The 12,893-nt window shown below is 51.3% G+C and overlaps 1 protein-coding gene across 1 annotated transcript; it reads right to left on the bottom strand.

Moving 5' to 3' along the window:
- Positions 1-5,024: 5,024 nt before the first annotated feature.
- On the bottom strand, positions 5,025-12,156 carry PDP2 (pyruvate dehydrogenase phosphatase catalytic subunit 2). The gene is made up of 2 exons (XM_028097167.2): positions 12,060-12,156; positions 5,025-9,865 (listed from the first exon to the last, which is right to left on the bottom strand). Exon 2 carries the CDS (start codon positions 9,809-9,811, stop codon positions 8,216-8,218), a length of 1,596 nt encoding a protein of 531 aa, XP_027952968.1. The 5' UTR covers positions 9,812-9,865; positions 12,060-12,156; the 3' UTR covers positions 5,025-8,215.
- Positions 12,157-12,893: the final 737 nt, after the last annotated feature.

The following is a 12,893-nucleotide window of genomic DNA, read 5'->3' as shown; positions in this document are numbered from 1 at the left end:
CACCCGACTTTGCACCAGAATCTCTTTGTCCAGTAGGATGAGCAAGGCCATGTCAGCGGTGTCCACTTTCTCTCTCTTCTTTTTAAGATTTTATTTGTTTATTGGATAGAGAGAGGATGAGAGATAGAGAGTACGAGAGGGAACAGGGTCAGAGGGAGAAGCTGACTCCCTGCTGAGCGGGGAGCCCGATGCGGGACTCGATCCCGGTTCTCCAGGATCATGACCTGAGCCGAAGGCAGCCGCCCAACCAACTGAGCCACCCACGCGCCCCACTTTCTCTTTCTTATCAGCACCAGGGCCATGGCCATATTTGTCCAACCCTCTTTCTGCAGTTGCCTGGTCCTCTCTCTCCCTGATACCTTCTGACAGGTGCTGGGCAGGAAAGCAGGTTTCACTGTGTGGCTGAATAGTTCTGGGCTCTCCCCCAAGCCAGAGGTGACAAGCCTCAGGCAGGGAGGGGGATCAGAGACCAGTCCGGGGCCCCGAGGTCAGGAAAAGCAGTGCAGGCTGTGATCTGCTCCTCCCTCCTACCTGCTTGAGGCAAGCAACTCCTCCCCGGTTTCTACCTGCTCTTGCCCTCCCAACCCTACAGGCCAGGCTGACTGGAGACACAAGTAAAGGCCATACACGGAGCGTCCTCTGTTGCATGCACACAGCCCCAAGGCAGGCGGAAGCAGAGGCCCAGCCTCAGGGCGGGACCCCTCACCGTCAGTCCAAGTCACAACTTGCCAAATGTTCCTCTAGCTTCTGCTAGAATGCTTCCACAGACAAACAGCTCCCTCCTTCCTGCCAGGCTTTAATTTAAGGGAGCAGAGAGGGCATGTTTGTTTGTTTTTTTAATCAGATGAATTCAACAGAATCGCACGATTGCTTAGGCAATCACATGAAAGCGAAGAAGTTTTGAAGTCAGACACCAGGGTTCAAAACTCAGCTCCACATTGACTAGTTTGGTGATCTCGAGCACATCGGTTCCCTTTTCCAGGCTCAGTTTCACCATCTGTATAATGGCTTCATGACACTCTCTTCCTATGGTTGTGAGATTTACTATGAAGGATTGGTTCATGTGCTTATGGAGGCTGAGAAGTCCCACGCTCTGCTCTCTGCAAGCTGGAGGCCAAGAAAGGCAGCGGTGTGGGTCCAGTGCAAAGCCAAAGGCCTAAGAACCACCCGAGCCAATGGTGTAAGCTCCAGTCAGAGTCCATAGGCCTGAGAACCAGGAGCACCGGATGTCCCAGAGCAGAAGATGAATGTCCCAGCTCAACGGACAGCACATTTTTCTCTTCCCTGGTCTCCTTGCTCTATTCCAGTCCTGGGCTAATGCCCACCCACTTCTTTGCTCAGTCTACTGTTTCAAATGCTAATCTCTTCTGGAAACAGCCTCACAGACACACCCAGAAATAATACTCTACCAGCTTTCTGCGCATCCCTTAGCCCAGTCAGGTTAACAGAAAATTAGCCATCACAACCATCAGTCAGATTGACCACTTATCAAGAACTTGCTGCACACGAATGTCAATCCCCAGTGTCAACAGTTGCTAAGTTGAGCCCAGATTCAAGAGGAGGAGAATTAGACCCCACGGCTTGATGGGAGGAGTGGCAGAGAATCTGTGGTCATCCTTAAAATCCCAACAAGGAGCAAAAGGTGGAGGGTTCCAGGCTCCCTCCCAGGGGTGACCAGGGAGGCAACCTGACTGATGGAAGAGGTGACCTCAGCTTGTGGAGGAAAGACCTGCTTCTCGTCTCTCACTTCTTTCTTCCTGTGTCACACCTGCGGAGGAGTTGGAGGAAGCTGGGGAGGAGGATTCTGAGCTCTCTCCCAAGGGTGAGGGGGAGCCTGGAAGGTTTGGAGCAGGTGAGTGATACATAATATTTGAGTCCAACCAGGATCACTCTGGCTGCTGTGTGCTGGGTGGAGGCGACTGGAGGGGGCAGCTGTTGTTTGGGGGGGAGGGTGGGGGGTAAAGGTGGTTTGGACCACTCTTGGGGCTGGGACGGGGATGGGGCAGGAGGAATAGACTCCAGAGCTGGGCGGCTATCTGTGGGGCCCGGCTAGAGGGAGCAGGAAGAGCAGGTGGGAAGGGTTCAGAGGTGTGGGCCAGTCCACTGAGGGGAGCACCCACACTGGGGGAGACTGGAAAAGGTGGCAACCGATCCCCCACCACCTATAGCCCACCACCGGGCTCTGCAATCTTGGGGTTTCAGCAGCCCTGTTCCCACAAACAGGGCTGAGTGACCACAGGACAGGGTCCTTCTCCCACCGCACACTCATTCTAGCCCCAGGCATGTCCAGGGTCTGGTGAGGCTCCCTGAAGGGTGTCCCAGGCTGCAGTCCCAGGGAGCCCCTGCTCCGGCAGGGCTGTGCCTCAGGGTCTTATCTCTGGAATACTGTCCTCCCACTCGCTCCCGCTGTGGCTGGCACCAACATGGCCAGATGGTGACATCTAGAGGCAGCCTCCTGTCTCACACTGCTTCTGGGCAGAACCTCACAGCAAAGGGCCTGCACGGGTGGGGCCAGGCGAGGGCTTCCCCATTGGTGTTCCGGTGGTGTCATCCCCAGGACTGAGTGACCAACCACCATGCAGAGCTCAGGACAGACCTGGCTCCTCCGTCCCTCCATGCCAAAGCCCAGTCTGGAGTCGGCAAAGCCCCTGGAGCCCCAAATGAACCCAGAGATACTCTCCCCTCCCACAACCAAGGACCTGTGGGCTCGGTGACATTCCCCATCCCCTACCTGCTGCGCCACTTTATCTCAGAGGAAGGGTCTTCCCAGCAGCTCAGCCAGCCTCTTCTCACAGAGCCAACCCCTCACCTCCACCTCACCACCCAGGCCCATCCTGTGTCCTGAGTCCCGCGTGAGACTCTCTCACCTCCCCTTAGCGATATGCTTTTAAAAAAATCACTTGTGCATTTCCATCCGTCCACACCTATGGGTTTTCTGGTACCAGACCCTCCTCGCCCCCTTTCCTCACACCTCTTCACACCACTGCTCACGGTTTTCCTACTACTCCTCTGATCTCTCTCTGGTTGATCCCTCTTCCTCTGCGCCTCCTTAAATCATCCATCCCTCTGTCCATCCCTCCGTCCTTCCTCATTCATTCTACAATCAACAGGACAGGGGGCCAAGCCTGATGTTCCAGCAGTGGAGTGGGGAGGGAAAAAACAAGGACAAATGTCCCCTGGTTGCAACCTGCAAGGGAAGTGAAGGGCTGGGGGTGGGATCTGGGGGGCTGCCCCCCACCTCCGTGCTGCTGAAGAGCAAGCCATGCCCACAGTCCTTTCTGTGCTCCCTGCCTGGCCACGCTCACTTTCCTATCCGCAGAGCCCACCCTAAGGTGTCCTCCTTGCCCACCCAGCCACCTTTGGCTACCTCCCCTCCCAGCCCTCATTGCACTCTCATCCCTACTTCCATAAAGACCCACTGGACCGGACCCACCCCTGTGCTTCGCTCCTCTTGCTCAGTGTCACACCGCTCAGCCCCCCACTGGGAGGGGCCATCCCCGGAGCCTGGACCTGGGGCACACGAGGTTTGTGCAGGGTGGACTGGACAGAGAGCAGTTGGTGACAGACATTCTTTTTTGTTCATCTGCTGTAGGGAGGACGAGGTTGGGCCAGTGAGGGCTTTCCAGAATCCTGGAAAGGCAGGAAGAGTTAAGACGTGGGACAGAGCAGGTTTGGGAAAGTCCCTCTCCAGACCACTTTTCCAGACGTGAGGGAAAGGAATGTGTGCTGGCCTACTTCCCCCTTGCTCCTCTCGGCCGGCCGGGCAGTTTCCCATACAGAACAGATAAGGTCAGGGGCTAGCAGAACATAGACACTCTGATCCCAATAAGTCTGGTAAGGATTCACCCGTGCCAGAGGGAGCTGCATGGAGCACCGGCCACCCACGATTCAGAGGGCCACCAGCCTGGGAACCACTTCAGGGCATTTAGTAGCATCAAGTAAAATAAAAACAAAAACTCTAGATATGAAGGAAACAGCATAAATTTATTTCTTCCCTTGGAAGGAGTCCAAAGAGCTCAATCTTGAAAATTTAATTCTCCGTTTCCCTTGTATTTTTATCGTGTTCCAAAATGATGGAATATTGGAACACATGTGTTAAGTATATCTAGCTCCTTTTCAGCACCACCTACTTCTCCATCCCATCTCCACCCACCCTGGGCCAAAACTGTGCAGTGAAAGAGTTTCATGCGTTATGTTCCCTTTCTGAAGGGGCCAGTACTGGGACAAGTGGATGGACTGTGGACTTGGCTCAAATCCCAGCCCTACCATGGTGTCAGGGGCAAGTATTTTAGTTTTATGATATTAAAGAGGGAAATGGCTCCTCTTGTTATCTTCATCAGACCACAGACATTCCCTTTTCTACCTTTCCCTCCCCCAAATCTGCTCCTCTTCAAGCCCAGACCAACCACCCTAGACCACACTAAAGTGTTAATGACTTAATAGTTGGGTTGCATTTTAAGAAGCACCCATAGGGGCAGACCTTAGTTTTCTCTCTCCAGAGGCAGGGAGACAGAGCTCAGGGAGTTGGGGGTGGGATGGAGGGGGTCTTCAACACTGGAGATAGCTGCCTGGAACTTTTCCCTAAAGCTGGCCCTGCATTTAACACAAGCTGGTTTTACAAGCTCAGCAGGCCTTGGCATGGAGTGTGTGGAGTCCCTTACAACAAAAGCCTTCATTTCCTTTTCCTTCATTTCAGGTCCCCCCCCCCCCGCCCTCCCCCACCCCTGCACACACGGTTAACACCCAACTGAGGACTTTCTGTGTGGTCAGCAGCCATCAAAAATTTGCATTGGAAACTTCTTTGGGGGTGGGGGAGGGGAGACCTTGAACAGACTAAAATCTTCCATGGCCAGATAAAGGTGGTGAATCAAAGACTGGTCTAATCTAGCACCCTAAGGACCGAAAGAAATTACTATTCACACCAAAAGAAACCAAATTTCATTTTGCCTCTTTTATTTACAAGTTTCATTTAAATATCTCTAAGAGTTAGAAAATCAATGTCAAATAAGAACATTGCTATACAGCTTAAAATACAAATGTCAGTAAATATTAAAGAACAGGGTTAATCATTTTTCTAAGTCAATGCTTGATAAGAATTATTTTCCAGGAAGCAAGTTACACATCAGGTGCCCCAGGCATAAGGGACAGAGCCTCAGCCTGCTCGGCCACCCGTGTTCCCTCTCGGTGATACGTGAGGCAGTTCGCATGAGGACAGTACTGCCAGCCTTTATACCCCAGCTCCAAAGCTACACTGGGGATTTTTCTGCCAGGGGAAGGAGTCATGTTCAGAGACAAATGCACCACTTTAAGATGAAACTAGGATGGCTCAGTTCCAGGATCCTCTGGTTTAATCTGGGAAGTAGAGGCCTCCCAAGAGCTGTCAAATGAAGATAGGTTACCAGGAACTGATGGACCTAAGAGTCAAGCCAGACTCCTTCTGAACACATTTTCTTGTTCCCAACAATTCATTATTCTCTTCTTTCGCTGACTCAAGTTCAAACTGTTTGTATTTCACTTATATACAAAAGGTGCCACAGCTCAACTGCGTCTAACCTAACTTTTACCCAGTGTGTCCGATACGATCTTTTAGGCCAATCACACTTCTGGGAAAACCATGATTATATATTAACGTACCTCAAAGTTCACATTTTCACTATAACAAATCAGCTTTTTAAAAAAATAACAAATTAGCCTTAATGTTACAAACAATCCTTCAGAAAACTGAATCTAAGTAACTCGACCTGGCATACTGATTTGAATTTAGAACTACACCATCTTCTTTATTTTGACCAATCCCCAGAATCAGCAGAGCTGTATTATTTATACATAAATCAATATCTAAATTATGCCAATATTACCAAAGTTTCTTACCTAAACTAATACGCAATTTAAAGAAACAAGGCATACTTTATTCAAGTTACATCCAAAATATTAAGTGGTCGATGTTATTTTTTAGTTAGTTTTAGATGTCTCAAAGTTGAAAGCTTTACATAAAGAAATGATCAATGCTTTGGAAGACCGACAAGTGCCACCAACCCCCTCTCAAATCCCAGTGCCCTCAAGCAATAGCCCGTGTGTCTCAGAAAGGCCAATGACACCAGAAGGGTGGTCTGGGAAACAGACATGCTGGGGCTTAACCAGGACACTCTCCTTGGAGCATTCAGGAAAAGAGCTGACAGAGCTCACAGTGGAAAAAGGCAGACAATAAACCGGGCTTTCTTCCATCTCGATATAGCAGTTAGAAAGCAGGCAATATATGAGGCAGGGAGAGAACACAGATATGCTTGGAGAAGCAGGCGGGAAGTCTGTATCCTCTCAGCTGTCCCCCGAGTTACTGAATCAGATGCATTTTATGACCCATGAGAGCGAGGCTCTCAAACAGGATTCAGACAGTCTGTAATGCTCCGAGGTGCACCAGGGTTTAGCTGGCATCAAGAACAAAGGATGTCAGACAGGCAGTCTTCAGCTCTAGCAACAAACCTTCATGCAAGCGCAACAGTGGTGATGCACGTTTCATTTCTCAATCTAGGAGATCAAAAGGAACACTAATGGTTTCAGAATAAAAGGACCGAGGCTGAAGCACTGAGTAGAGACGAAGCCCCTATCACTGAACAGTTACACTGGAAAACGGACAGGGGAATGTCCCCCAGCTAGAAGTCCCCCAACACGTGAATGAATGTCACGGGGACATGAAAAGTCAAACTCTCGTTTATTTCAGTGGATGGCACAAGGTGGAGATGAGGAGAGGATCACTCGACGTAGTGCAGGAAGACAGAACTGTCAGCTTTGTGGGATTATATTTGTGTTTCTGTTTAGGGACACATTTCCTGTTGTTTAAATGCCACCGCAATTCACGAGAACATGAAGTCTGTTCCCCAAGAAAGGAGACACGTGGTTTAATTTGAAATCAACACAAAGACTGTGCTGCCCACAGAAGGCATTACAGGTCACATTTTTATTTTTGCCCCGACTCCTCTACTAAATATGGTCTGGTCCCTGCGGAGTAGCCACGGCGGTTCAGCCCACAGTCTCGCGGCAAGTGTCCCGTCTGACAAATCTCACTCCTCCCTCTTCCCCGCTGCCTCTCTGGATGCAGGCAGCCCTGGTTAGCGACTTCTCAGTCCTTCGTGTTTTCATCTGTCCAGGTTCAGGTGGAGTCTTACTTAAGTCCACAATCCACGGCATCAGCCACTCCTGTCTCCTGTCACAACAATCATCCTACGTAATCGCACTTTCTCCTTCCCTGCAACTCTCTGAAGAGGGAGTCTTCCTCCCGGACAGCACTGCGCAGTCAGCAGTAGCAAAGCACGGGTAGGAGGATTAGGTGGAATTCACAGAAGAACGTTTGAGAGGTATAATCAGAAAGGCTAAGGGCTCTAAATAACCCACGCAGAGGCTAAGCTCCGCAGGGTGTTTTATTAATGCAGGGAAAGCCAGGAATTAAAGCTGAGACAGAAGTTACCTCCGAGTATGACTCAAGGTTTAAGGGGCGGGACACAGCAGAAGGGATCACAAGCCGCACAAGTGAGTTCAGCTGGTCCAGAGGCCTAGCCACCACCCCCCACCCCCTCAGCTGAAAATCAAGATGAGTCATTCCAAGCATGCTTACAGCAGGCCTGTTTGCAAGTTTGAGGGCTCAGTTTTAGAACAAACTAAAACACAACGAGGATGCAGCATCACAAAGTGCTTTCACAAGTATAATCACACAAAAAAGTTAAAATATTGCATAGAAAAGTGTTCTAGAATATGTTTTGTAAACCCAGGTCTTAGTAATTTAAAAATAAAAAATAAAACCTCCCTTCATAGTCTAGATGTCCATGATTGTGAATCAGGAAAAACCGCCAAGTCTGCCGATTTTGCGGCACAACCTCAGAAAATCCTGAAGTTCTTCATATTCTCAGAACGATAATTAAATTTACCCTTTGAAGGCTCAGGCTGACAGTCTAACAACAGTGTCTTTATAAAAGGACTTTGGCTCTGGGCCCAAGCCTATGTGCTCTCAATGCTCTGCCCGCTCTACGTAGAAAAGGTGACCAAACACATGGGGACATGAAATCATGCCACTGCTTTTAAACCAACGCTGTTTTTTTCCTCATGTCAGTCTGTGATTAAGCAAGCTACATCCGCTGGCCTTACTGTCTGAAGAGGCAGCTTAAGACCACGGGAACATGTCTTAGCAAAGCATTTAAGTTGACCTTGGCCATATGCGAGCCTCTCAGCCCCCCTTGTAATATGCATCTATCGAGTCTGCGTTAAAATACGCCACCATGACAGTGATGTCATCCCTGTACATCCTCGCCAAGTCCTCTGGCAACGTCAGCATCGCCGTTAGCCGCTCCGGCTCCATCTCTCCATACTCATTGGTCCCTATGGCGTGTCTGATGAGACGCGTGGCTGCGTTTTGGTCGGCTGCGTGGCGCCCCTGGTCTTTGCGCTGCAGCAGCAGGCTCTGCATGAGCCCCAGCTTGGAAGGTCTCTGGGCCAGGTCTGGCTTGTGCCGACCCACTTCGGCCAGGTGCTCCACCACCAGCCTCACCACCTCCTCGTTGCCCAGCACATCCCACAGGCCGTCCGAGGCCAGCACGAGGAACTTATCCTGGGGCCTCAGCCGGTGGTAGGTGACCTCAGGCTCGGCAGTCAGGTAGGGTGGAGTATAGTAGTGTGGGGGGGTGAACTGGTAAATGTTGAGGGCCTCGGTGTCAAAGCCCCTCTCCAGGACGCTGTGCTGCAGGTCTTTACTCCACTTCAGCTGCACGTCCCCAAAGGCCCTGCAGGGCATGAGGACGCCCAGCAGCCTGTGGTCCACGATGACCGTCCTATCCTCTGATTCAGGGTGCTCCCTCTTCAGCCGTGCCAGCTCAGCCGGGTTCCAGGCATTGTGGTCGCAGGTGAGAGGCAGACAAGACCACATGCCATTGTCTTCCTGGACCCCAAGGATGGCTCGACAGTCACCAGCGTTTGCCACATGCAAGTGAACTCCATCCACATGGGCCATGCAAGCTGTTGCCCCGGAGAAGGCAACCTGGAGTGAAAGGTTCCTTGTCATCTCATCTTCCAGGGGGGCCTGGACTTCCAGCGAGATGTCAGAATCCAGTCTCTGGAAGGAGTGCATTAATGCTTCCTTAATGTTGAGTCCCATTTCCATGTGCAGGTCAAGCAGCTCCTGCCAGTAGACGCGGAGGTGATCGAGGTGCACTGACGTGACATCCTTGTAGATACTGTCCCCTGGGTGCTTGAGCCAATGCAGGATAGGCAGCAGGGGCTTCATGCTTTCCATGGCTCCCTCCATCTGCTCCAGGGTCTGCTGGGACATCAGTGACACGGCCACGTAGTAGAAGAGCCTCTCGCTCACTGCTTGAGCACATGCATGGCCACCGTGTCCGTCAAAGATGCCAAACATCAGCCCGTTGGTCTGTAGGCAGGAGGCGATACCTCGCCGGTCTTCCACTGGGGAATTGGCAGCCAGCTGGTTGCTCTCAAACCGTAACACTGAATTTGGGACTCCACTGACGAGGTCAAGAGTCTTGTGGGCCGACTCGCCGGCTCGCAGCACTTCACTTACCTGCTGAGGGCTGAGCTGCAACTGAAAATCATCTTCCTCTGTTGATGTGTGTCTGTAGGCTTTCTGCAGAGCAACGTCACTGCACGGGACACTGACTTTTCCGGTGCCTGGTACCTGGGAAAAGAGTCTCCATCTTGCTTTATTTCTATTTGAGGCACACCTTGAATATAAACGTCTGCCTCCCTGTAACGTGGCAATGCTGTTCCTTGCAGAATTTTTTAAGATCCAGAAGGGCAAAGTACTTGACATTATGAAACTATACCAGCAAATGTGTTCCTTCAGCAAAAGGGGCTTTCTTTAGACCTGAAAATTAAAGAGTTGAAGAAAGCTCAAATTCAACTTCTTAAAAACAATGACTTCTGAAAACATTTGCTACCATTCTGAACAAAAGCGATTTAAGATAAACTTCAAGAGTTGACTAAATTCAAAATACTTAAGCAAGTCTCCCTACCTCCCAATACAACACACAAATAACATTCCAGAAAATGGAGAAAACAGGGTTTTTATATGCTCTCCACTCTTAGCCACTGAAGGCTTCCCCACAGGGCTTACTCATTCCTCACAGCTGACCCAGGGGCCCCCCTTTCTCTTTTCCTTCCCAAATCCTTTCCTTTGCCAGAGCCCAGGGTCTAGCTCCCATGTTCACTTTCTCCAGCAGACTGTTTAAATGTTTATTTAAATATCTGCTTCTCCACTATTCTGTAAGCTCCATGAAATCAGGAACCTAGGCTCCCTTACTCACCAGTGGCTTTCCCAGTGCCCAGGCCTATACGAGGTACACAACAGGCCCTCAACTACTGGCTAGACATAGCATTTCCAAAGGTCCAAGAGCACACCAGGTATGACCCTAGCTGTAGCTGTCTGACATCAGACACACTGCTTCACTTGCCTGCGCTTCAGCTGTCTGACAGTGGGATAAGAACACTAGCCTCATGAGGTTTTGTGAGGATTTATTTTATTTTTTTTAAAGATTTTTATTTATTTATTTGACACAGAGAGAGAGAGAGCGCGAGAGAGAGAGAGAGGAAGAGAGCACAAGCAGGGGGAGCGGCAGGCAGAGGGAGAAGCAGGCTTCCTGCATGAGCAGGGAGCCCGACGTGGGGCTCGATCCCAGGACCCTGGGATCATGACCCGAGCTGAAGGCAGCGGCTTAACCAACTGAGCCACGCAGGCGCCCCGGTTTTGTGAGGATTTAACGAAATTTGACCCTTCTGCTCCAAAAAGGTAGTTATTACTTTTATTATTAGGTGACTCCTCTAGTCATTCTGTATACATTTTTATATAGTTGAAACCACAACGTACACTGTGGTTTTCTTCTTAAGAGCATTTTATTCATGATAAACATTTCATGCATGTGCAATACCCCATTTTGGCATAAACAATCTCAATTTACTTAACTGTTCTCTAACGTTGTAGATTTACAGGGCGTTTCCACTGGCTAACATTTTATGAAACACCATACTGCACTGCCTTGCACACCAACCTTTTCCCTACTTAGGTTTTAACCTACTTATTTCCCAAAGGAGGAATCAGTAGGTCAAAGCGTGTAGACTCATAACTGCCAAACTGATTTCCAAAAGATTCACATCTGCTTCTACAAGGACATGACGGGAACAGTTTCCTAGCACCTTCAACAGACTCTGGTGGCATTTTTTCTTAGACAAAACCAACCAACCAACCAACCAACCAACCAACCAAACAAACAAAAAACTGCTTTATTTTCTATTTTCTCCGGTGACCTAAGAGGAGCGTTTCCCACATGTTTTCGGATTTCGTTCAGGAGACCTGCCCTCCTCCAAGTTTGTCCTTTGGGGCACTGGGAGCTCTCAGAACTGCGGATCTTCCTCCTCCCCCCAGTTCCACCCACTCCCGAACTTGGGCCCGGGCGCTAGGTCAAGGAGTACAGAGGGCGCCTGGCACCTCCCACCCCTCTGGGGCCCTGCTGAGAAACCAGGCAACGGTGTCCGACGCAAGTCGGTCCGCCGCAGCCGCAACCGCAGCCGCAGCCGCAGCCACAGCCGGGATACAGTTTCGTGTCCCTCGAAAAAACAAACAGGTCCCAAGTTCAAGTCTCTGACCCACAGCCTCATAGATAAGAGTTCGGTCTCCGGAGTCCACCAGGCCCGATCTCCCTCAAGCCCCGGCGCGACCACGTCCCTGAGCCCCAGCTTCCCAGCCTGAAAAACAGGCAAATTCAGTCGAGGCGCCTAACTCACAGGGGGTGCTCCAAGGGCTAAAGCAGCTCGTGCGGGTGCCCGGGTCCGAGGTCAAGGGTCCTTGTCAAGTCCGCGAACCCACGTGGCGCGTGCGCGCGATGGGGTGACTGTGGCTGCGGGCCCGCCCCCTCACCTCAGCTCACCCCGGCTCTCTGCCTCATCACCTGATCCGATCCTGCGGGCCGGGGAGAGCCAAGGCACCGGCGACGCCCTGCGGGGTGGAGGAGTCCCCAACCCACGATCGCCCCCTTCCCTACCTCGGACCTTCGCTCCCCTCTCACCAGCTTGCGCCACCGCCGCGCCGTCCGTCCCGTCAGTTCGGCGCCTGCTCACAGTGCCGCGGCTGCCACTCCTCCCGCCTCACCTCCTTGAAGCGGCCCCTTGTGCAGATCCAGATGGAGAAGGAAGCATCCTCTCGCCGGCTCTTATTGGTTTACCTGCGGAGGCGGGCCTTTGACGGACAGAGGAATTGCCCAATGGCTAAGGAGGACGAGAGGGCGGACAGGGCGGGAGGGACCAAATCCGGTTCCTCCCCACCCGTCCCCACCAGTCTCCTGGGCTCTGGTGGTGGGTGGGCTGAGCGCCCCGCAGGCTACTCCACCCGGCATTCAAGTGGCTGGCAACCCCACCACGTGACCTCCCACACTCTGTACACCCTAAACCTAGCAGCCCCTTCAGTTCCTTGCTGTTGTTTAATAATACCTCACGGCTTCCCCTCCATTGCTTTGCCGACCCGTCCAGACTCCTCTCTCAACCACTTGGACACCTCCCTCTGGGGGCTCTACGTACGCCTCTAACACATCTTTCCGGGGACTCATCTTCCTGCCAAACCTGCTCTTTCTCTCCTACCCTAACCCAGTAATGGGCCCACCATCTTCCCAGATAGCCTAAACCAGAAGCCTGGGAGTCTTTTTTTTTTTTTTTTTTTTGGAAGCCTGGGAGTCTTGATTGCTAACCCCCTCCCCCCCGTCAGTTATCTAATCTTGTTCATTTTATCCCCCAACTATCTCTCCAGTGCATGCATTTGTCTCCGGCGACTTCACTACCCTATTCCAATCCTCTCATCTGGTCTCCCTGACTTCAGCTGCCAACTTAGCAGCTCTTCCTCTACAGAA

The sequence above is a fragment of the Eumetopias jubatus genome, unplaced genomic scaffold (assembly GCF_037043125.1).
Source record: "Eumetopias jubatus isolate StellerSeaLion01/CBP00866 unplaced genomic scaffold, mEumJub1_p1.0 scaffold_10, whole genome shotgun sequence".
NCBI lineage: Eukaryota > Metazoa > Chordata > Mammalia > Carnivora > Otariidae > Eumetopias > Eumetopias jubatus.
This window is presented reverse-complemented; position numbering and strand designations above follow the sequence as displayed.